The following is a 23,292-nucleotide window of genomic DNA, read 5'->3' on the forward strand; positions in this document are numbered from 1 at the left end:
GCCTAATTTTTTGTTTCTATTTGTGTAAGCATTTGGGGTTTTTTTCTTTGCTTTTTTCTTTAATTTTACTTTTGATTGGAGACTAACAAAAAAAAACTCCTTAACAAAGAACATTAATTGTATTCTCAGCCTGTAGGTTTTCCAGCTTGCCTTCACAAAAATGAGTAGGTAGGAAGAAAAGGCTTCAGTTTTTACATTTGTGTGATTTCAAGACTGAAGGTGTTAATGACAGCCCTAAATCTCATTAACCTCTTGTTAAAACCAGGAGGGCTGATGACGCTGGATTTATTGAGAAGCTTCATAATGTTAAGCCTAAAAAAAGTCTCCTTTTACCAGCAGCTGTGTTGCTGTCTCTTCTTGCCTGATACTTTTACAGCCTCCATGCAAAAATGGGGTCAGTGAGATATGGTGTTCCTAGTGTAAAGCAGAGTCCTTCCCTCCCATGTGCAAATTTCTGGCTCTGTAGGCCTTTAGCAGATAAAAACAAAAACACCACAGTGAGGATTTTTTGTGAAGTCTGCTGTGGGAGTTGCTGTTGCACACTCCCAGTTAGAAATGTCAGTGACTGTGCTTTTTGAAACAAAGAGGAAAATGGCTTAGAACAGCACATTCTTGCCTTTTGACTAAGCTGTGCTGACATGTTTAATGCAGACTAAAAAGCAACATCCTTGGTGCTGCAGTGATAACAGAACGATATCTCTGTCTGCAGGAAAAGGTGAGCAAGTTGAGTCTTTCTGAGAGGCAGGTCTGGTTGGGACTGGTGGGGCTTGGCCCTGCTCCCTTCCTTATCCCTGCCTCTTGGATATCTAAACTATTTACTGAGCAGTGCCTAATTACCACAGTTCACAACATAGTCTTTGAAGTGAAATGGTCACCAGACTGCCTGGAAGCACCAGGCTGGACATAACCAGACATTTAGGAGGGCTGGGATGTGTGGTAGTAGCAGAAGAAGTGTAGAAAAATTGTCCCCTGCCACAACTGAACTGGTTGTGCTTGGCACTCTGAGCTTTGGCTAGGTGGAAGGTCAGGAAAGTATTTGTTGTCTATCTCCTGCTCAAACCTTCCCCCTTTCAGACAGGGAGAGGAGAGAGAGGTTTTCTGAGATCCTGTTTCCTATTTTTTCTCTAGAAGGGCTTGTGACCAGGCTGATGTCTGGCTTTGGCTCTGGCTGGAAGCAGTCAGGGCTATCGAGTGCCAGGATTCCGGCTTCCAAGCAAAATAAATCCCACTGGTGAGAAGAGCCCTGGACCGACTAAGGACTGAAGAATTATTTCAATGCTCTAGCTGGGGATGAGAGCACTAGCTGAGCCACAGGCCCTGCTGGATGGATCCCTGATTCCTACAACTGCTTTAGAGTGAACGTTGCCTGTTCCTGGCTTTGCCTTTGCCTCGGGATGTCACAATATTCACACCTTGCTTTCTGGGTTCTTTGACCTTATACACAAGTAAATGGGAGAGGGAAAGAATGTTAATGACATTTACCACATCTGAAAAACTAACAGCATTCAATGATGTCATATCATCTCCTGGGTTGATTCTGGTTCCAGTATAGTTTGGAAGTTAGTTAGAAAAAGATAAAGCCAAAGGGTGGACTTGTTTTTTTTATTTTTTTACTCCCTTTAAAATGGTTACATTAGTAGCATTCATTCATAAACGTGTTCTAAGGTAGAATGAGTCTTTGTGACAATTGTCTCTCATTCAGCATAAATTGTGTCTCTGTTTAAAAGACTTTTTGTTTGTTTTGTACAAACCCTCTTGAAATGTTGAGTTTTTCAGTGAGTGTAGCAGCGAAACAGGGGTTTCTGGGTGGAAGCACCATGACCCCTTCTCCCCTTGCCTGTTCCTCACCAGGTCTTAATTTCTGAATACCTCCCAGATGTGTCTTTTTACAGGGGAATATTTTCCCCCTGGTCTTGAGTACAGAGCCTTAGCCTTGCCTCTGGCAGCAATGAGCAGCCCTGTGACAGGTGAAGCTAGCTGGAAAGTAGGAGCTCCTGTGGTTTGCTCTTGAGTCAGGAGCGAAATGGAGAGTGAAGGGATCCTGCTCTATATAATGGAGAGTGATTCCTGTGAGGAACAGGATTTGGAATTGCCAAATATTTTTAAGCCCTTTCTCCCATCATTCCTGTTGTTGTATATAACTGTCACTAAGGAGCAGTAAGCTGGATTTCTTTAATTAAGCTGACACAAAGAAGATAAAATTTGATTTCATAGAAGGTGTAGGAATCTGACTGCAGGCTGGTAGGGAGATCCAGCTTCCATAGCTTGTGGGCTCTTTGCAGAGGCCTGTGGTGTTGTGAAATTCCTGCTGTTGTCACTAATAAAGGCACTTGTGCTGACCTTCCAAATTTGGTCATGGAGGGTTTTTTTCCATTCTACATCTCACTGCATGGCAGAATGCTGTGCTGCTATAGATTACAGGATAGAAATACTTTAATTAGAAAACTTTAGGTCAAGGCACTGAAAAGAGAAAGAGGTGACCTAGGGCAGATGCAGGAAAGGGCATGTGCTTGTTGCTGTCAGCAACAGAAACCTGAAGCATCCTTTTTGTTCCTGAAACCTGACAGAATTGTCCATCAGTGTTGGGATCTGTCAGTGTCTGGGTCCAATGAACAGATCAAATTTAAACTCTCATCTGGGAGAAGGAGATCCCTTCTGGAGTTGGGGCTGACAGCCAGCCAGGGATTGCGCTTGTGTGAGACCATGGAAACCAGGATGTGCTGCTGAAGCCCTGCAGCCTGGCCTCCCTCTGGCTCAACTCATGCTTTGCATACCCTTCCTTGCTTCTCCAGTCAGCTTTGTGGGAGAGCTCTATCAGCCAAGGGTGCAGAGACCCCCTCTCTTCCTCAAGGAGATGGGGCTTTGGCATGACCTGACCTCAGCAGAGAGTCTTCAAGAGGGAGGATTCTTCTCTAAAGCCATTTGGGATGGGTTTCAACTCTTTCTCAGATCTGGCAAGGGACAGAGGCCCCTGTTACCTTCATCTGTATCCGAGCTGGAGGCTGAACTTCCTGACCAACTCCTTTCAGTTTTTGAAGTCAGGGAAGTTTAAAGAACTTGAAACACATTAGTGGTAGTTTGAATTGCTGTGTGTATAAACAGGGAAATTTATTGAGAGAACCTGAGAGGAACAAATTCAACCTAAAGGGTCACCTGTGGTGCAGCCCTGGTTCCTGGGAGACTCATTTGGGATGCTGGTTACCTCATGCCAGAATTTTGCCTGGTTTCCCAAAGAAGTGAAAAGAGTCTCAGCTGTTCCAGCCCTGCAGGGTGCTTGGCTGTGCTGGAGCTGACAATTTCCTTTCTCTGTTGCTAAGGCTGAAGAAGAGTTGGTAAAGGCTCAGAAGGTGTTTGAAGAGATGAATGTTGATCTGCAGGAGGAACTGCCTTCACTATGGAATAGGTGAGTGCTGGAACTTTTCCTGAGGCCTGGTTGGAAGGAAATGAATATCCAAGCTCTAGGGTCACAAATCCTCTTAGCCTAGACTGGGTATCTGCTCTTTTTTTTTTTCTTCTCTGGATTGTCTCTGTCTGTCCTAGGATTCCCCCCAGCCACAGGTTCACTCTTGTGCTTTATTCATGATTTTCCTGAAAAGCATGATTTTACCACAAAGAGAAACTATATTTCTCTGCTTTTCTTAATCTCTTTGCCCTAGTGCTGTATTGCCCTAAATAGTTTATTTAGTTGTTGTTTTGCACAGAGTTATTAGAGATTTGTACAGAATAGTCTTTATATTGCACCTTACCAACTCTGCTCCACTTTCAAGAAAGACCTGAGAGACCATGGGCTTGCCATACCAGAGATTGTGGTGATGAAAAGAGAGGTGAAGCAAAGACCAACATTTAGCCTGGGGGATGAATTGCAGGGCAGCAGAGGCTGATTTATGGGGATGACACAGTGGGAATCTGGCAAAATCTTCCTAGCAGTGTCCCAGCTTCTTATTTTTAAATGCAATGGTCATATCCAGGCTGACAGTGCTGCTCTGTGAGGATTGAGAAAGTGGGCAGCAGCAGGGTGGGAAAGCAGAGTGGTGATGTGTGCCTTCACTCCCCTTTCCACCAGCCTGAGCCAGGACTTGTGCTCACAGCAGCCTGCAGGCCTGGCTGGGGAAGGAGCTGGGAGGGACAGAGGCATCTGGGGGTTCCCTGTGCAGAGCCCCAATGCTGCTGGCCTGGGACAGCCTCTCCTGTCCCTCCTGCTATTGCTCCTTAGGCTGGGTGCTGATGGAGCACTCTCTGTTGGCAGCTGGCAGGCTGGTGACAGGCAGCTGCTGGCATTTTCAGGCCCCACAGGTTTTTCATATGCTCCTGCTTCCCAGCTGATCCTTCTGCTTCCCTGTTGCTCTCTGTGCTCTCCTTTGCTTTCTTACTCTTTCTGCCCCTGAAGCAAACAGTTCATGCTGTTTTTGATTCCCTGGTGCTAAGGGACTTCTGGATGAATTAATATCTGTCCCCTGCTAATTCTCGCAGCACTGTCTGCATCACAGCCTACTGCTGGTGCTTTATTTTTCTTTAACCTTCTTTTGTATTTTTTATTTTTTTCCTGCCCACCCTATACCTCCCTCTCCCTTCAGTCAGCATAAATTCAGATCCTGTCCTACTCAGTCTCTTCTTCCCTCTGGACATGTTTGTCCTGTGCCTGGCCTTTGCTCCATGGTTCCATTTCCTTGCCACTCTATCTTCTCACGTGTACCATATCTGAGTTGAGTTTGCGTGGGAATGGTGGGTGGGAGGTAGCAGAAATGGCAGGATTGAAAGATTTTGAGAGCACTGTGTCCATTAAGGTCTTCTGTCTTGCTTTTCATTTGGCAGTCGTGTTGGTTTCTATGTCAACACATTCCAGAGTATAGCTGGCCTAGAGGAGAACTTCCATAAAGAAATGAGCAAGGTAAGGCAACCAACAGCTTATCCTACTTACTGTCTCTTCACTGTTAATGAAAGAAAAACAAAACCCAAGATCCAGCAAACAAACTCAAACAAAACCAAAGAAAGAAAAAACAAACCAAGCAAGAAACCCCCAAAACCTCAAACCCCCTAAAACACAGCTGGAGAAAATGGCCCTATGTTGGAGCATAATAAAAACTCTTAGTATTTTTCTGAGCCATGTGGGACAAAGGCAGTCTGACACAGTAATGTAAAGGGATGGAGCACAGGGAAGAGACCACAGGGCTATGGGCAGCAGTGGGGAGTTTGTCACTTGACAGCACTCATTTCCAGATCCACGGAGGAAAGGGAAGCCACTCTTTGACCTGCTCTTGCTGCCATTTTTAGTTCATCTGCATTGTGGATCTGTAACCTGTGACCTGGCCAGGCTAAGCCTGGTATGTTTTCAACCCCCTCTGCTGCCTGCACCCAGTTGCTGTGTACCCTCACTGTACCCAGGTGTGGGGTTAAAACCAGCAGGGAGTCTGAAGTTGACTGAAGACTGAGACATGCCTCACTCCAGTCCCTCAAAAATGCTCTCCCCCACAGTACCCCTGTGTTTTGGCTTCTTTCCTGCCCTGTGACCCAAAAAAAGGCATTTAAGTACTTAGTGTGGGCCTTGTGTTGCCTCCCAGTGTGCCTTGAGTTGGGAATCACAACAGAAAGCAGGGCTGGCAAGATCCTGGTGCTGTGTGGCAGCACCCACAGGAGACCCCAGGATCAGTCTGTGGGAATGTCCCCCATTGCCAGTGTCATTTACAGATATGTTCTTGTTCTTTCAGTGAAGAGCTAGAGAAATCCTGAATTCCTTAGGTCTGCATGCTGCTTGGAAATGTAAATGTTGCACTAATCTTGAGGCAGGAGTGAGAGCCCAGCTGGAAAACCCTTATATTCCCTGTGCTCCCTAATGTCATCCTGACAGCAAAACAGCCACTAAGCAACAGGAAACATTATAGTCCTTCAATTCCCAGCAGTCAGGGGCCCTCTGCCTTGGTGTAACACATCAATTTTGAACCCTGCTGACATTTTATGGGGTCTTTTCCAGTTAATAGCCTGCTCTTCTCCACTGAGGGATGAACTAAGTGTTAAGAATAGGGAGGATTGTTAGAATTACTGGTTTGTTGCTGCTAGCTCACATTCAACAAAACATGGGAAAGATGCTTGTTAGATAGGAATTCTCTTCTTGTATGATTTTTCTAGTCAGGATATTTTCTTTCTTGAGGAATTTTGTATGAGGGCAGGGCTTTTGCTTTGGTTCCATAAGAACCATCTGTTTCTTATTACTGCTACAGCTTCCAATTAATTGCTGGTGTTGCCTGCACACTGCCTCCAACCTTGATTTCATGGGATCCCTCCTCCTGCCAGTGATAAATCCAGCATCTTGTCTTGTTTATGGATTGGCTGTTCCAGGATAGGAGTGTCTGGAGTGACTGCTGCAGCCTTCAGTGCCAGGGAGAGTTTAACCCCTAATAGTGCATTTCTGCAAAGACATCCAGGTTTTGCCTAGGCTTAGATGGCCCAGGCAGCTGGTGAAGTTGAAGGTTGTTCATGGAAATGGCCATGTCCCAGGCTTTGGTGAGCAGGCCTGAGAAACAGCTTTTGGCTACTTTTGGCTACAAATCCTGAGTGAAGCTCCAGCTGTAGCACACAGATCTTAGGTAAACAATCCACCTGCTTCTGTAGTGGTGCCTGGCAGCACACTGGTGGGCCCAGGTGATAGGGAAGCAAGTAGGATGATCTCTAAGGAAGACAGAGCATTCCCAGAAATGCCAGCAGCTCTTTGACAGCTCAAGTGCTGTAGCACTGCACAGTCCACAGAGAAGTGGAAACAAATTTAAGGTTGTCCTCTCTTGGGATAGCTGAGGAACTGCGCTGCCACAAGCTTGTGTTTGGTCAGTCTGTGCAGCCCAGCCCAGGCTCTTCTCTGGCATCTGAGCTCCTTTCTCATTATTTTTCTGTCTTTTGTTTTTGTATTTTGCAGTTGAACCAAAATCTTCACGATGTCCTGCTGGGTCTAGACAAGCAGTACTCAGGCAATGCCTTACCTGTTAAAGCACAGCCCAGGTCAGTAACTGTGGGTAGTGGCTTTCCCTCAGCAGGGATGGTGGGACAGGGACCTCTCTACCTGCCCAGGGGTGTTGAAACCTCCAAGCTGTCAGTTGCAAGTGATTTGCCCACCTGCCAGTGCCCTCCTGAGACTTCCTAGAGCCATGCCCCGGATTGCACTTGGCACTGCATGGTGCAATCCAGTACCTCTTACCTTTCTAGGATAGCATCTGGAGGGCTGAACGTTCACTAGGTCCTGATATTTAGGCAACTGACTCTCAGCTCTGCTTTTAAAATCTAATTCCAGTTACTGAGCTGCCCTTCCTTCTGGGCCCAGTTGCCCAGCACCTGTCCTGTTCTTTCCCTCAAAAGCTCCCGCCATGTACCTGCAGCTTCAGCACCAAGAGCCCATTTCCCCAACCCCTTCTTTGGCCCTCCAAACCTGGAATCACCATTTTGCCAGAGCCTTATGCCCATCCTGTGTACCCAGCTGCAGTGTGTTTCTCCTTCCTGTGCTGTGGAAGTAGTTGCAGCATCACTCATAGGAGGCCTCCTGAACTCAGAGCACTTCCAATCCGTGTGTGTGCAAGGAGTGAGTGTCCTCTGGGCTTCAGCTTTCTTTCCTCAGCTGGGTCCTGTCCTGCATGTTTAAGTGCAACTCTGCACATTCCCTAGCACTGAGGAGGGAGGGAGGGGTTGGGCTCTGGATTGGGCTGACTGGCCCCCATCCAAGTGCACGAGTGATGAAATAGTGTTGGGCTCTGGCTTCCAGCTGCTGGTAATCCCACGTGCTGGGTGAGCAGCAGCACAGCCCAGGTCCTCGACTGCTGTGTTGATGGAGGGAGGTGGTGAAGTCAGCATGAAGTAAGGGCAAGCTGTGGTCTGAGTGCATTGGTTTAGAAGGGATAGATCAGCTGTTGAGACCTCAGTGCTCCCTTGTGTCTCCTCCCAGTTTAACCTGTTTCAGTCATGCATTGATGACTTGCATGTCTTTTCCCAGCAGTTCTTCCAGTGTGGTGGTTGCCAACTCTAAAGAAAGAGGAGGTTTGAGTTGAATTTTGGCCCCTGAATTCTGGATTGCTGACAGCAGATTTCAGTGATGCCAGTTGGAATGCTATTTGTGAAAATGTCTTTCCCCCAAATTACCATGTGGTGTCTGTTGATCATCACAACCCAACCAGACTGAAACCTTGTGAGGAGGTTGTGGTGCCCATCCTCTTGCTGCCATTGGCTGTGTTGTCTCTGTTAGCAGCATCCTCCAGGGTCCTTGGAGGAGGATGAGGTAACAGGACAGATGAAGGCTGTACTATTGCTTTGCCCAGCTTCTTTTTCCTCTGTTCCCTATTCCTTGAGGAACTGATTGTAGGCAGTAGTGGCAACCTGGCTCAGAGATGTTCCTTGCTGTTGTGGCAAAGTTTCTGGCCTTAAAGAGCTTTCAATGAAAAAAATCACCTGTTTTTACAATTTCTGCCTCATCTCTGTACAATTTCTGCCCCCCTCTCCCCCCAGCCTGCTAGCTTGCTCTGGGGCTGTAGTGGGTATCTCAGCTGCAGTTCTGTGCCCTTTGGCTGGCTAGGAGACCACGTGGCCCTAAAACCCAAAGCTGAGTGCACACACAAGGGTCCTTGTGTGGGCAGCAGTCTGAGAGCTGCTGCTTCACCACTTGCTCTCTGCATCTCAGCTGAGGAGCCAGACCTGCCCCAGAGTGAATCTCTTCCTCCTGAGCACACTGGAGCAGGGTGTTGTAGGAGGTTGTAGCAAAGATTTCCCTTCTCTTCAGTGACCAGGAACTGCTGCGAGGCACTTCTGTGTCTGCTGCACATCTGGCCTCTCCTTGTGGGGCAGGGTTGGGGTGAGAGTGTGCAGGAGGAAATAGCCCTCACTCATCTGACAGCTTATTCTGGTCTGCAGTAGGAGCAGATGCTTCCCTAACCCCTTTCTGCTGGGAAGGGGACTGGAGATGGATACAATGACAGGAAATGAATGAGGAGGTGTGAGAAGAGAGGCAGTTATCTGTGCACATCATTGTGGCATTCATGTGAGGCCCTACACAAATACTGCTGTGGCTGATGTGTCTGGAGCTGGCAGTGTAGCACAGTAGCACAGAACAGCTGGTGCATTTCTGGGAACCTCAGACCTATGTTTGGGATTTGCTTCTGAAAGAGGTAGGAATGTTCAGGGCTCAGAGGCCCAGAGACCACGGAGATCTGTGGGATTATCCTGGTGTGATTGGGCAAACTGGAAAAAGACATGGCAGGAAAGCTGCTGAGTAAGTTCCATGTATCAGACTGCACAGACTACATAAGAAAAGAACAATGGGGAGCTTATTTCTTTTGCAGCAATATTCACAGGGGACAGTGAGGAGCTCTGAAGGGACATTTACGGTATTCTGGTGGTCTGTACAGTTTCCTTTTTCTTCTTCTCCATTTGCACCCTGGCCCCATATTCCAAAGTGCATGGAAAGTGTTAGTTTGCTTATATGGATATATATATATATGCATATCTTTGACAGGCATAAAGAACCTTCTTCTGCTTTCCCTAGACCAGGCCATAGCTTTCTAGTAATGAAGGGAAGTGTGTGTGTGTGTGAGAGAGAGGGGATCCTGTCATCTTAATTACAGCGAGTTTTGTGGCACCAGCTAAATGGGTACTTGGAAGCTTAACTTTTCCTCCCTGGTTTGACTGTGCCATCCTGTAACTGAAATGATTTGCGTGCCATCCTCAACAGAAAGAAAACTAAACTGTTCGCCAGGCTGAGGAAAAAGATGAGCAGGTACCGGTATGGAGAGCAGCATTTCGATACGTGTTTCATTGAGCTCCTAAAACTGGAGAGGCTGTTGCTGGACTCTAACAGCCTGGCACGCGTTAACCCTGTGGTGGGAGAGGGGTCCTGTGCATGATAAGATGTGTTTGTGGCCTGCTGGGTCCTGCTGAGATCTTTCTGTGTCTGGATAATCCCATTAACTTGCTTGTATGCCTGGTTTGAATCCTTGCTTCTTTTCCTATCTAAGAAGGCAGTGTGAAAACTCAGGCATTGTCTGTCCAGTTGTTTTTGTGTGATGGAAAATGCAGTGCTGGGTTTTCCATGGGAAGTATAATTGATTTTGGTGTTTTAACAGCTTCTAGTTTTACCTAGTGGGCTTGTCCTTTTGAGCAGGTCTGAAATGCTGCATTCTCATCCCCTGCCTAGCCAGGGAGAACCAGTAGGCAGGTCTTTCACACTCAGAAGTCCTATCCTATCTACCTGTTGCAATTGGGAGAAAGATGAGGTGGGAGAAGGATACTTACAGCTTTGCTCCTCACTTGCTCTGTTCTTGAGGATCCTCACTGTCTTGCTCCATCCATGTAAGATTTTGTGCAGGACTGGAGAAATAGGAAGACCCTTGGCTTGTATAAAGGCTAATGTCTGCATCTTGCCTTTAAAACAGTGATGGCATTGATTTTCTGGATTGCTACAATGCCTGGAGTTACCATAGGTCAAGGACTCTGACAAGAACATGCTCTGGAGCAAAGTGGGAGCTGCTGCATAATGACATGGAAAATTCCTCTGATTTTTGTTTTTATTACTTTTTGTGTTGATACTTCCTCCATGGGATCCTTACTGGGAGAAAAAAAATTATAATTGCCAAGATGGTGTCCTGCCAGCAATAAAAGAAAGTGCTGCTGGATTGAGATCCTTGTTTTTCCTGATCTGGTTTCCCACTGACTAGGGCAAGTAATGCAGCCTTTCTCTTTGTGTCTGCTGTGCATATTTTGTAAAGTGGGAAGTTGGAGAGTGAAGAGTGGTAATTTCACAAGGAAGCTGATGGGCAAGCTTAGATATTTAGATCTTCAAATGCAAGTAATAAGGCAATAGATTGTGTTGTTATTATTCTGGGGTTTTCTACTGTAGGAAAAGGAGGATTTACTGAAGTACTTCTCTGGATGTCTGTCTCTGGTCTTGGTTGGACTGGTGTTGTATCTGTACCAGGCAGGAGGTCTGGTATTTCCAGTCCCTGAGAGTGGATGGATTATGCAACAGAAGGAGAGTAGTAAATCCCCCCCTGATGAATTCTGCTCACCATGGGCTCCTGCTCTTCCCCGGTAAAGTCCAACTGACTTGGCCTGGCCATAAAGGTGCCTGACCTGGGCTCTGCTGGGGGTTTGTGCTGTCAGAGCAGCTGCTGGGGTCACAGAGAAATGTGCAATCCCTAGTGCAGAGAAGGAGGATCTGGAACTCAGTATTTGATCTGCAGCAAGAATGTACATTTGTGCCACCATATGTTTAGGTATGTAGGTTCTTTTTTCCTTCTTTCTCCCACCCACTCCTTTAATTTTTTCTTTTTATTTCCAAATAATTCTCCAGTATTCTCTAGAGGTAAAAATTTAATTACCTTTGGCTAAAAGGCCCAGTGTGAGCCTTAACTGAGATGCCAACCTTTTTTTCTTTTTTAACTTGAGAACTTGGCAGGATGTGACTGATCTGTTTTTACCATATTGGAAAACTGGTTTTATCTTGTGATGTAGGATTGTTACAAGTGCAAGGGAAACTCGTCTGCAGATGTTACTCTGCCCTTCCAGAACAAATGAGGCAGCACCTTGGAGTGTCTGGGAGCTCAGCAGCATAAAAAGAGGCTGGGGGATTTTGACTTTGTCTTCAGCTGTATTAGACCCAGCTCTCTGTTTGCAGAAGAAAGTTGACACCCCTTTCCTTTCGTTGCCTGATATTCCTGGAATTGGCATCACTTCCCATTTGCTCATGGGAAGGAAAAAGAGCAGTGACCTTGTGGTTTTGGCTTGCTTTTACTGTGGTGCTCATGTTTGGTCAGTAGGTAGAGTCTCTGCACTCTACTTTGGCTTTTTCCTGTGTTTCCTGGAGCAAACAGTTAGCTGGAGACAAGATTTTGCTCTGTGTGGGCAGTGTGTGCTCCCTGGGGACGTGTGAAGGACGGAGGATCTTGGTGACCATCTCACTTGATGCTGGTTGCACTGGCTAAATTCAGCAAAGTTACAAAGCAACAAGTGCAGGAATGAAGGTGCCGCTCAGGGGGCTGGAAAAGGCTCAGCCAAAATTAGCACTGGCATTTTCCTAGGGGGGCTGGCCAACACATCAAACAAGCTGTAAATAGTAGTGACTTAATGAAGGCTTTAGTGTTGGGCCCTCACAGCCCAATTCTTCCCCTCATCCTACAGGGGCTGACTCACATGGGAGCCTTTTACCAATATATCTCCAAATTAAGTCACTGCCAGGCACTGGAAATAAGTCACTCCAAAACTGTTCCATGGCCTTTAGAAAATAAGCATGAACTCCTTTCTCACTGGGAGAACTGGCCTTTTCAAGTCCCTAGAAAGAAAAGTCTACCCTTGTCTTGGTAGTTCAGCTGATAGCCAGTAGTCCCAGTATTCCCAGTGCAGTTGGGGCATTTGGGAAGTCCTGGCACTCTAGATCTATATCACTGTGTCCCCCATTTTCTCCAAAGTGCTTTTAACTCCAAGGGAGGTAACATGTACTTTCCCCCCCCTCAAATCTAGCATTAGAGGATGTTTTTTGATGTTTCCTGGTGACTCCTGTTTACATCAGGACTTTACCTCCACCATCCAACCATTACTACTTTTAATCTGTAGCACAACTTTGTAGACTTTTTCAGAATTCTTTACAGACCCCAGGTACTGAAGTGATTTCTGGGAACTTCTGAGGAAGGATACTGTTCAGTCAGACTTAACTGTTGCAGGGGTTGGCATCCATGTTCTTTAGTCTCTCCTCCTCCCTTTTCCTTCTTCATGTCCCTCTTTCTCCTGTGGTGTGTGTGCCCCTGGTTGAGAGCTGCTGGCAGAGAATGTCCTCGGGTTTGTTGCATCATGTTGGTGTGCTCTTGGTATCAGTGTCATCAGAAGTGTCCAACCTGCATGTGAACCTGAGAAAAAGTGCTTTGTGGGGAAATGTGTGTGTGGGGTGTGGATATGGGGGGAGAAAGTTGGGGGAATGGGTGAGGGCAAAGTGAATGAAGAGGGAATGGGATGGGGAGCTTGAAAGCTGGAATGCTGAGCAGGGTGAGATGCTTGCTTGTGAGAGGAGGTTTGTTGAAATGCCTTGCTATCCCTTCTTCCTCTTGCTATCTCCCACTTGCAAACCAATGTTTAGGAATGAGGCCATCGTGCATGTTGGCCAGTGACCACCACAACTCAGGCATCCAAGTGTGAGTGGATGTACATGTCTGAGGCTCTGGGCTCTCTTGGGACAGAGCAAGGTAATAAATTACTTCATCTCCCTGCAGAATCGGATCTGCCTTGCTTTAGTGCTGGCTCTATGCCAGGATTTAGTGTCTCAAGTTGTAGGAAAGGGTCTGTTTCTTTCAGCTTCTCTCAAGGCCTTGAATTTCACAGGAACTGTGACTTTTACTGGAGTCAAATATCACTCCCTGTAGATGAGGTTGCACAGCCCTTTTGCAATATGCTATGATATTATATTTTCATCTGCGTATGGTTTTGCCAAACTGTAATCACTTCTGCTAAAATATTCTCCAGCAGTGAATTTTCCCTGATGAAATTCTCTGGTAACCAACTTTTTGCTAAATGTCTCATGACTCTGTGTTTTGAAGCAGAGACTTGACACCCAGCCAGGGCACGCCTGTAGGGAAAAGCATGTGCCTCTTGCCATGCCTTTGAAAAATCTGCCCAAATCTGTCCAAGCTGTGAACCAACAAATGCCACTGGCATATGCTTCTTGCATCTTAATTTCCTGAAGAATCCCTCTTGACTGTGTGTCAGAAACAGTCTTAAAATAGAGATCAACTAGGGAGACCTTTCATAATAGAGAAATCTCTATTAGTAGCTAGAACTTCACTGTTCCTGGAGTGATCTGTGAAACCTCTGGCTACTTTGCCTCTCTACTAGCTTAGTCAGTTCATACCACATCAAGGAATAAGACATTCTGTGATTGCAGCCTTAGTTCAGGTGTTGTGAATCTATTAGTCATAACCCATGCAGAGGTCCATAGACAGCCACACAGAAAAATTCCAATCTGTGGCATTTAAAACTAAATGAGCAGCACTGAACTCCTTTCCCCATCTGCTTCCCCAATATTAAAGACTATAATTTAATGTCAGGCACTTGTATGAAAATCTAGCAAAATGAAGGATGCCTGGTTGTTTTGTTTTTGTTTTTCTGTGTTTGAGGCAAGTATGTAAGTTCTGTAGGCTTTTAGTGAGTAGCCTGCTGCAAAGTGGTGCTGCTGCAGTGTGTTGGACTGCGAGTGACTCAGCAGAGATGCTTCTCAGGAGCTCCAAATGTCTTCATTGCGTATCTGGGCAGTGAAGCAAAGAGATAATGGAGGCCACTGATCTGTGCTGGTTAGCACAGCTCCTCCTAGGCCTGGCTCAGACTTCTCTCTCTTTTTCTCCCCCTCTCTCTCCCCCTGTCTCCTCCTTTCTCTCTCCACTTCCTTCAGTGACAGCACCCCAGCGAAAGCAAATAAAAGCCCCTCGCCTCCACCAGATGGATCTCCCATCACCAGCCCTGAGACCAAGACTGCCAACCATGAGCTGGAGCCGTCCACTTTGGAAGCACCTGGGGCAAGCATCCCAAAGTCACCGTCTCAGGTAGTGTCCCCATGGCATTGACCTTGTCTCTGCTGATGGCACAAGCTCTGTGAGTCAAAGACCTCCATCAGTTGTTTTTTTAGGCCTCATCCTGCTACTGAGCACACAGAATATCACATGATGGTTGTTTTCTTCCACTGGTTCCTGAGAAAGTTCCTGAGAATGCAAGTTGCTTATTTGCCATCTTTCTATTATAAGAACTGTCTTTGAATGGTTTCACAGGGGGAAGGCCAGTAACACTTTTTGCTGTCTGATAGGATGGCCAAGAAGATCCAGGGATGGATGGAGTTGTAGCTGGATGAGGAGGTTTGTTCTTTACATTTGAATTAACCAGTGAGATTCAGTGGTCCAGTTTATTTTTAAGAACTTCTCAAGCTGAGAAAGGTTAAAATAAAAAAGCTTAATACTATAAGGAGACCATCTGTACATTGGATGATGTTTCACTTTACTATCAAGATACAATATTATGTATATATTGTATATATACATAATATATATATGCTACAAAAATATATTATGCTAAAAAAAAAGGATTATATTTTTATGCTAGGAAGAAATTAGGTGGGTTCCAGGAAGAAGATAGTCCATTGTATGAGTGTGATACCTTCCATGTGGCCTTCATTAGGCCTTTCCTTACATAGGAAATATCCAGCAGCGTGTTCAAAACATTAGATACAGCTGCTCAGCATATCATCTATGTGTTTTACTTTGGGAAGATAAAACATTTACTCCATCCTCTTGTCCCTCTGTTGCTGAGTGGGGAAAAAGTAGTAACGAGGCCAAATTTACATTGGGTTCCAATCCTTGTGTCTCAGTAAGTAGGACATTGGGAGAAATCTTCCAGGAAGAATTAAAGGTCAGAGGGGTTCTGGCCAAACTGGTAAGAAAACCCACTGCCTCTGAGAAGAGGTGGGTGCAACCCAGAACTTCCTTGGTGTTCCCATGCATAGCAGTGTGATTCCAAATCCAAGCGCCTGTGGGGTAGTTTTTATTCCTGTTTCTAGATAGCCTCTCGCTATATTGTTCTCTCTACTGCATATTTGATTTTTAGGATTATTGAGGGACAGGAAGAGGACATGTGGCAAAATTTCTTTTCCAGCCCTGTGAGATGTGTGGATGCCTGGCAGTGTCTTTTCAGGACTTCTCTAGGGTCTCTGAAAAGCTCAGCAGTGCAGAGCCTGACCACCAACCTGGTTAGGACCTTTGGAGCCAGCTGTGTGTATGGGGGAGAGAAGATAGGATATTCAAAATTGCCCTTCTGTTGCAGGTTTCTTTTTTTTTTTACTGTTCCCCCAGAGATTTCCAGAACTTGACTAAAATTTGGAACAAGAAGTCATATAGAGATTTATTAAGCTATTTACAACAGACTTCACTCACCCTGACTGGGGACTCATCTTGCTGAGTTTGTTTTCTTCCCTTTGCTTTAAATAGCACACACAACCCTTGTTTTTGCCAGCCTGCAAGTGCTTTCTCCTTCACTTGCTGCCTGCCTGCCCACAGAAATGGGGCCGGAGGCAGCCCTTGAGGAGCAAGCAGGATATGCCAGCACAGCCCTGGCTGGGATGGGCCACAGGCAGCACTGAAATGACATTTGCAGCCAATGCTGCCACCACCCGGCAGCTCTTTCCCATTCTGCGTTTAATTCATCCCCCAGGCATCAGGAAGAGAAGAGCTCCACTCTGTATTAACAGCAGCTGCTGAGAGATGGAGCTCCAGAGGCAGGGAAGGCAAAGGCTGGAGTTTCACACTCAGAGCTGAGCCTGGTGTCTGTGTGGGTAAATTCTAGAAACCAAGTGTGTGGAGCTTGCCAGGCAGCTGGGAGCACAAGTGTCTGCTCTCTCAACAGCAAAGTGCCCAACTTTAACACTGAAATCTTCACAGGTGTCATTACTTTTGACCTCTGGGTAAGTGATTTGTTCTCTGTTGGTCCTCCAAGGGAGGCTGAGAGGCCTCACCTTCTTTGGGAGGATGGAGAACAAAGCAAAGAGCAAGAACAATTCCCTGGCCTCTTTGCTTCTGAAATACCAATGCAGAGTGTGAGCAAAGACTGTGGAGAGAAAGACAAGATCAGGAGTGATCAAATAAATGCTAACTAAATTTTGCACTGTTCCCTGCACAACCCAAAGCAACCTCAAACTCTTTTACTGTCATTTAATTTTTAAAAACAGTTTATTTCTGTCTTTTGGAAGAAGTGAATGCTCTCAGCTCTTGGCAGAATAATTTGATGATGAAACAAGACTTGAGGGGATCTGTGAAACTTAAAAGGTCACACTTCTGCTCTCAGTTACACCACTGAAACTCTGTAATGAGACTTTTGAAATCAGTGCAACTGTGCAGAATTTGGGCAGATAAATCTCTGTGAGGTCGAAGTCAGCAGAAGGATTTTAGAGGATTTGTTCTATTCTAGGCAACAAAGTTGTTAGTGCGTGATGAATTTATGGGTATAACCCAACATCAGTATGCAATCATCTTGTCTTTGAAATGTGGTTTTAGACTGCTTTTGGAAGTAATGCTGGAATAGTGTGGGACTGGTGATTTCCAAAATACTATTGCATTGGAATGAAGGAGACTGACTATCCATATCAGAGGAATAAATAGAAGAAGAGTTGTGATATTTTTGACTTGAGAGTTAGTAATTGGAGCCTTCCATTTCTGCAGAGGGTGGATCTGTTCTGAGAAGAGCATCTCCCTGAAACTTCTGGTCCCATCTTACAACTGGAAGGCAGGGGGTTTTCAGGAAGGAATTGTTCTCAGGGAATATGGACACACCACCTTCTGCAAACAAAAAGCTGGAAGTGAACTCACTTGCTTCCATTATTTCCCCTAGCTAGCTATTCAGGGGGGAAAAGATGTGTTTTTCTATGCAATCACTCTCTCTCAAGTAGGTTAATCCAGTAGAAAACTGGGCATGTCCTTAGAAACCTGAATAAAGGCTGTGTAGAACTCAGTTATGTGCTGGAGAAGTGTGAACACAGGCCTAGGAGTAATGGATTTCTGGATTTCGGATCTGGGCTTGACACAGATGCACTGGGTGCACATTGTCAGGTCTCTGGGTCTTGCTGCTTTGCAGTAAGAAGATCAAGTAGCTGGAAAATATCATTGTAAATAGAAGGTATTGTCATTACTAAGCATTGCTTGGAACTTGTATGGCTGATTTATTCCAACGCAGCAGCAGCTCCTCAAAGTCTGATTTGATCTAGAAATGATCATTAAGCCTTGTGCACAGCAAAATATGAAAAGTTATGTGGATGGGCTGATCTAGGCAGGATATACCACAACTTCCATGGGGTTGTGGATGCAGTGTCAGGGTGAATATTTAGCATGATGAGGGGTAATAGAATGGGTTAGAATTACAGAGTGAGGTGGTTTTATGTATTCACTGGGATCTCCATTTAGGAGATGTGACTTCGTTGCTGTCGATGCTCACTGGTGAAACTGAGAGCAGAGTTGGGCTCGCAGCAGTCACGGCTTTTCAGGACTTTGAGTTGTTCTTGCCTAAAGCTGAGATGCCTTCAAGAGCTCCTGCAGACCTTTCTTACAGCACACTTAAAATCAGTGCACCAGGGAGCCTGAACTGGGCAGATCCGTCTGTCCTGTCAATGCCATCTGCCCATTGTAGGACAAATGGAGTCTCTTCTCTCATTCCCTTAGGTATGGTAAGTATGGCAAAGGGAGGCAGTGCTGGCCTGTTCTGTTGGATCATGTTCTCAGTAATTGATCTGCTCCCTTCCCAGTGGTTCTTTTGAAGGTTGCACATGTTTAATTATGTATGCATGTCCTGTCAATGCATATTAATTGTGTTACGCTTCTCCTCTGCAGAGGGAAACTTGCCCGCGGCTGAAGTGTAACTAATGATGCCAAACCTTCTCTGGAGGCGTGTGGTTATTGATTTTTGTTTTGTTTCAGTTCAGCCCTTCAGCCCTTCCCCTCTCTCTTCAGATGGAGTTGATTGGACACTGCTCTGTGCCAGTGGTTGTGATTTCCCTCACCTTGAGTTTTTGTGACTAACCTGGTTCCTGTCTTTGGTTTTTTTGGGTGTCGCCGTCTGTGCTGTGGCCGTGTGCTCTCTTGCATGCAGTTGAGGAAAGGGCCTCCGGTGCCTCCGCCTCCAAAAGTCACCCCCTCCAAGGAGATCAAGCAGGAGAACATCATCAGTCTGTTTGATGACAATTTTGTCCCCGAGATAAGTGTGACAACCCCTTCGCAGGTTAGCTGCTATGCCCTGCCTGATTTTTCTCTGCCTCTGAACTCTTCCTTCAGACCAGTCTTCTTTTTGGAGGTGTCAAGCCATGAAACCTGGTCAGGTGAAAGAGGAAAGCAAGCTCAGCATTGGACCTCAGAAGGCAAAGGATTACCTAGGAGCTGACTTAAAGGGGAGAGTACTTGAAAGGCAGTAACAGGTTGTCCTTTGAGACCTTTCATTCATAGACGAAACAGGAGAAATGCACTTGGTCAAGATACCAGAAAGTAATTGCTGCATTTATTCAGCAGCAGTGCACATGGATTATGACTCCCTTCATATCCTGTGGTGTGCTATGCTTTCTCCAAAGCCACTGATCCTGTGTGGATGAAACATTTTTTTTCCCTGCTCATGTAAGTCCCTAACTGCTGACCTTGGCATCTCTGCCAGTTCTTGGAGAAGACAGTTTTGTGCTCTCTGTGTCTTCACTCATGTGCTTTGTGGTTTAAAGCCCAGGAAAGGCCACAAGGAATTGCCAAAGTTCTCTTTGCCAAGAATAGTTGGTGTAGTTAGATGGGCAGGACTGTGCCTGTAGTTAAGTCTGCTGACACAGTCTGTCAGTATTGTCAAGTGGCACCTTCTGAAGCCCTGAAAAAGGAAAAAGTTTACAGATTATATGTTTTTATGTTTTCATATGCCTTTTGATTTATGTCACTACCAGAGAGGCTATCCAGGTAGAAAGTTCTCTGTTGGATCTAGGAGAATGGCAGTCCATATGTACATAGGAGCCTGACCAGATTTCTGGCTGTATCATGAGATACCTGCATCTACTTTATTTAAATATATATATATACACATATGTATGTACAAATGTGTATATATATATTCCCTAAATGCTTGTTAAAGCACAAATCCTATCTCTATCAGTGCTCATCTGTGACTCATTCCCTCATTTCTCCTTGCGTCATGCTGCTCCATTGCCTCTGGTTTGCCACCTTCCACCCAGCTGATGAGGGGCAGAGATGAAGTGGGGAGGGAAGGAAGTCCATGTTAGATTTGGCATTACAATAGAGAAAACTTGCAGAGTGGAGAGGTGATTTGACATCACTGCTGGAAGGCGGGGACTGCAGGCAGCTGAGCAACTCTTGATCATCATCTGTACTTCCTTCTCCTTTATTGCAATGGACAGCTCTGTCTGCCCTATGCTCTCTATCATGTGTTTCCATGCGAATGCCAGCCCTTAGTCATGTTCTGCACCTGATCAGTGCTCTGAGCCAGGATGGGATCTGCTGTGACTTTTGACCAGATGGGAGTTCTGAGGGAGGACTCTGGTTTCCAGAACAGTCTTCACTTCCAGGGCCCAGCAGCCCCTGGCACTCTATTGGTGTTGCCCAGGGCTGTTCCTATCAGATGTCTTAGTTCCAATGAGCTGTCTTGTGGGAGATTTGGGTAAAGGCGAGGAGTGTTAGCCCTTGCATTCAAGTCTTGAATGACAGGTAAGACTATTCCATGGCTGCAGCCTTTTGAGGTTTCACTACTAAACAAAGCTAAAGATTCGGGTTGTAAACTCTCTGATGGGTGGCTTGGATGTGCTGGAAGAACAAACTAGAATTACTAGAATGATAGTAGGTTTTTGCATGCTGGTCAGGGCTTATTATTGTGAGATGAGAGAGCTTGGCTTCTTATCCTTGTGGATCGCAAAAAAGGCATATTCATAAGGCAGAGAAAAATCTGTAAGAAAATTGGGGCAAGAGAAAATTAGAAGAGGCAAAAATGATGGTGATGTTGGTGGTATTCAGAGGACTTACCTTAAAGGGTGTCACTTGCTACTTTCCAGAAGCTTTTCCATTGTGGGATTTTCATATAATTGTGGAGACCAACCTGCCAAATTGTGTTATTGAAAAGGTAGCTGAAGCAGTTGCACCAGTGAGCTGGGAGGTTGTAGGAAACAGGGCCAAATCTTCCTAACTTCCCAGAGACAGCAGCTTCCTCTGAAGCTGAGTGGAAAGCAGTATCTTGTGGTTAGATTAAATTGAAACCACCAAAGTGATAGTCCAGTCTTAAATGCTAATAATTTGTGTCCTTTGTAGTTGTCCTTTGTAGATTTCTTATTAATGGTAATCAGCAAATGTGGGATCATTGTCTCTAGGCAGAGCATTATTCACTCAAAGGGAGTTACTCTGATGACTTTGAATAAAGTAGCAAAGCTTCTCAAATGTATGCTTTTTAGAAGACTTACATGTGTAAGTTTATGGGATGCCTAGAAATGAAAACTATTGGAAACAGCATTTTATAGTTGGGGGGGCATTCACATCCCTTAGCTGGGGTGAGCTGCCGTATTTTGTGTTTCTGACTCAGAAGGCATGAGAAAGTTAACAGCTTTGGGACTTAGCTCTAGGTCTCTCAGACTTCCCTTTCAGTAGTTTCAGTGGTATTCTGCCTGGATTTTTGTTCCTGAGATGGGTTGTATGGATGGGAGCTCTTTTATATGTAGCTGGAGAAGTTGGTCTCTCAGTGTAAAGGCAGCTGGGTGAGCTGTGGGGAGTAGATGCAGATAGAGGAGCAGCCCTTCTCACTCAGCAGTGGCCGTGATCCCTTTGACCACAGCAGATCAGGTGCTCACACCATGTCAGCTCATTCGGCCAGGTGGGAAGATGAATGAGTGCTGTGGAAAAGGCTCAGATTTGGTTTGCAGGGCCCCACGTGAGCTGCCTGTGATTGTGGGCACCAGGCAGTCAGGACTCGCATCCAGTGTTTGCGCTGCTGCCATTTCTTCTGCGCTTGCAGCCTCAGCTCCGGGATATCACACGCCCTCCCTCCACCGTGCACACGCGCGTGTCTAATGCTCATACTACTTCTCTCCCTCACTGCTGCCAAGTTTGATGCCCCTGGGCCCTTCCAGGAGGGAGCCAGCCTGTTGGATCTGGATTTTGATCCCATTAAACCAGATGCCACTGTGGGGAAGACCCCCACACCCGCCTCCCAGGTTGGTTCATCTCGCCGTTCCTCCTCCCTTCATGACTGACTTGCACCCACCTTGAACAATAGCATGGACCTGAGCTGTGGGTGGCTGGGCTTGGGTGTGGGGACCTTGGTCTTCTCTGCTCGGTGTGAAAGTCCAGGGAGAATCAGTGGCTGCTGGCCTGGCCACAGTCAGGCACTAGGTGTTTGAGGGATGCTTGGGCTTTGCTCTGATGATCCACTTAATGTATGTCCCTCCCTAGAGCAGCATCCTCTGTATGCTGTATGTATTAAAGCTGCTACTCTGTGGATGGGAATTCAGCCTGAGCTCTGTGCTCCTGCTATAAATTGCTCTCAAATAGATTTTTAATTAACAGACACTTGGATAATCTGCAGTTACTTAAGGTGAATAAGGCTGTAAATGGATATTCAAGTGATGTGAAGCCCTTCTTTTTATGTGTATGACACAGTCTGCACTCATAGTTGAGAAGCAGCTTCCCACCTGTCACAGTGTGGTATCAAAAAGGAAGATGCCTTATTCTGTTCTGGCCTGTACCTGGTCCTGTCCTCTGTCAGAGGCAGGTGGACTGTGTCTTGTGTTATATCTACATGACTGGAGGCTTTGCAGTGCATCCTGAATATGGTTGTTGTCCTCACTGAGATTTTCCATTTTATATATGTGAAGTGGTTATTTTTTGCCTGTGGATGCCACTAAAATTTGTAATTAACACAATTGGGTTGTTTACAATACATCTCCAGTATCATCATGTTAAGTAGGTCTGTATGGCACAGATTTTTGTAGGAATAAGACTTCTTTTGTCAGAGCAAGCAAACACAAAGCATTTGATTCCCCTAAATACTGTATCCGCAAGATACTATTTATTATCATAATTGGATACACACCAAAATGGCAAAGCTATCCTTTTTTGGAACTTTATGTGGGCACATGGGCATTTTGTGTCTACTTGCCTTCAGGACAAGCTGCATATCAGGAAAAGCCTTTCTGAAAAAAAAATTACTTGTTTTTTCTGAATCATGAGTTAGAACTCAGATTATTGGTCATATTTACATAGGATACAAATATAAATTTGACTTAAAATGAAATTATCCTTCCAGTAAGCAACAAATATTACACTAAGTGGGTTTTTCAAAAGTACTCAACAATAGCATATTTAGTGTTCTAACCTAATTATTATCAGCTTCAGAAGTCATTAAAAGAGAGTAAAAAAGAAATAACTTCTATTGGTAACCAAAAAATAGTGAAAACCACCTAGGTATCAAAACAGTCAGATTTATTTCCTATAGGATGGGCAGTATGGCAGAGTAGTTAAAATATTTTACTGCTGATCCAAAGACACCACAGAATCATAGAAAGTTAAAGGGTTGGAAGGGACCTTAAAGATCTTCTATTCCCAGGGATGTATAAATTCATGTACTAACAGATATTTTCAAAACATGCAGAGATAAGTTCTGTTGAATGTGTATGTCTGCTTCAGTCTGATCAGTGTCTGTAATGTTTGTACTCGCTGAAATAATCATGTATAAACATGTTTTATTTTTGTTGCTCTTTGACATGCTTAGTCTTTACCTTGGGATTTATGGGAG

The 23,292-nt window shown here is 45.4% G+C and overlaps 1 protein-coding gene across 18 annotated transcripts in view; it reads left to right on the forward strand.

The window, feature by feature from the left end:
• The window catches only part of BIN1 (bridging integrator 1), a 90,191-nt gene that overhangs the window by 52,503 nt on the left and 14,396 nt on the right, over window positions 1-23,292 (forward strand). For 3 of the 18 annotated variants that reach the window (XM_074548734.1, XM_074548728.1, XM_074548729.1), the window contains 8 exons: window positions 3,318-3,403; window positions 4,813-4,888; window positions 6,905-6,987; window positions 9,698-9,742; window positions 14,396-14,546; window positions 18,625-18,753; window positions 21,605-21,712; window positions 23,269-23,292. In XM_074548734.1, the coding sequence (XP_074404835.1) occupies window positions 3,318-3,403; window positions 4,813-4,888; window positions 6,905-6,987; window positions 9,698-9,742; window positions 14,396-14,546; window positions 18,625-18,753; window positions 21,605-21,712; window positions 23,269-23,292 (702 nt within the window). The remainder of the gene's footprint in view (window positions 1-3,317; window positions 3,404-4,812; window positions 4,889-6,904; window positions 6,988-9,697; window positions 9,743-14,395; window positions 14,547-18,624; window positions 18,754-21,604; window positions 21,713-23,268) is intronic. The other 15 variants (XM_074548739.1, XM_074548735.1, XM_074548736.1 and 12 more) reach the window with 6 other exon arrangements.

The sequence above is a fragment of the Zonotrichia albicollis genome, chromosome 10 (assembly GCF_047830755.1).
Source record: "Zonotrichia albicollis isolate bZonAlb1 chromosome 10, bZonAlb1.hap1, whole genome shotgun sequence".
Lineage (NCBI taxonomy): Eukaryota > Metazoa > Chordata > Aves > Passeriformes > Passerellidae > Zonotrichia > Zonotrichia albicollis.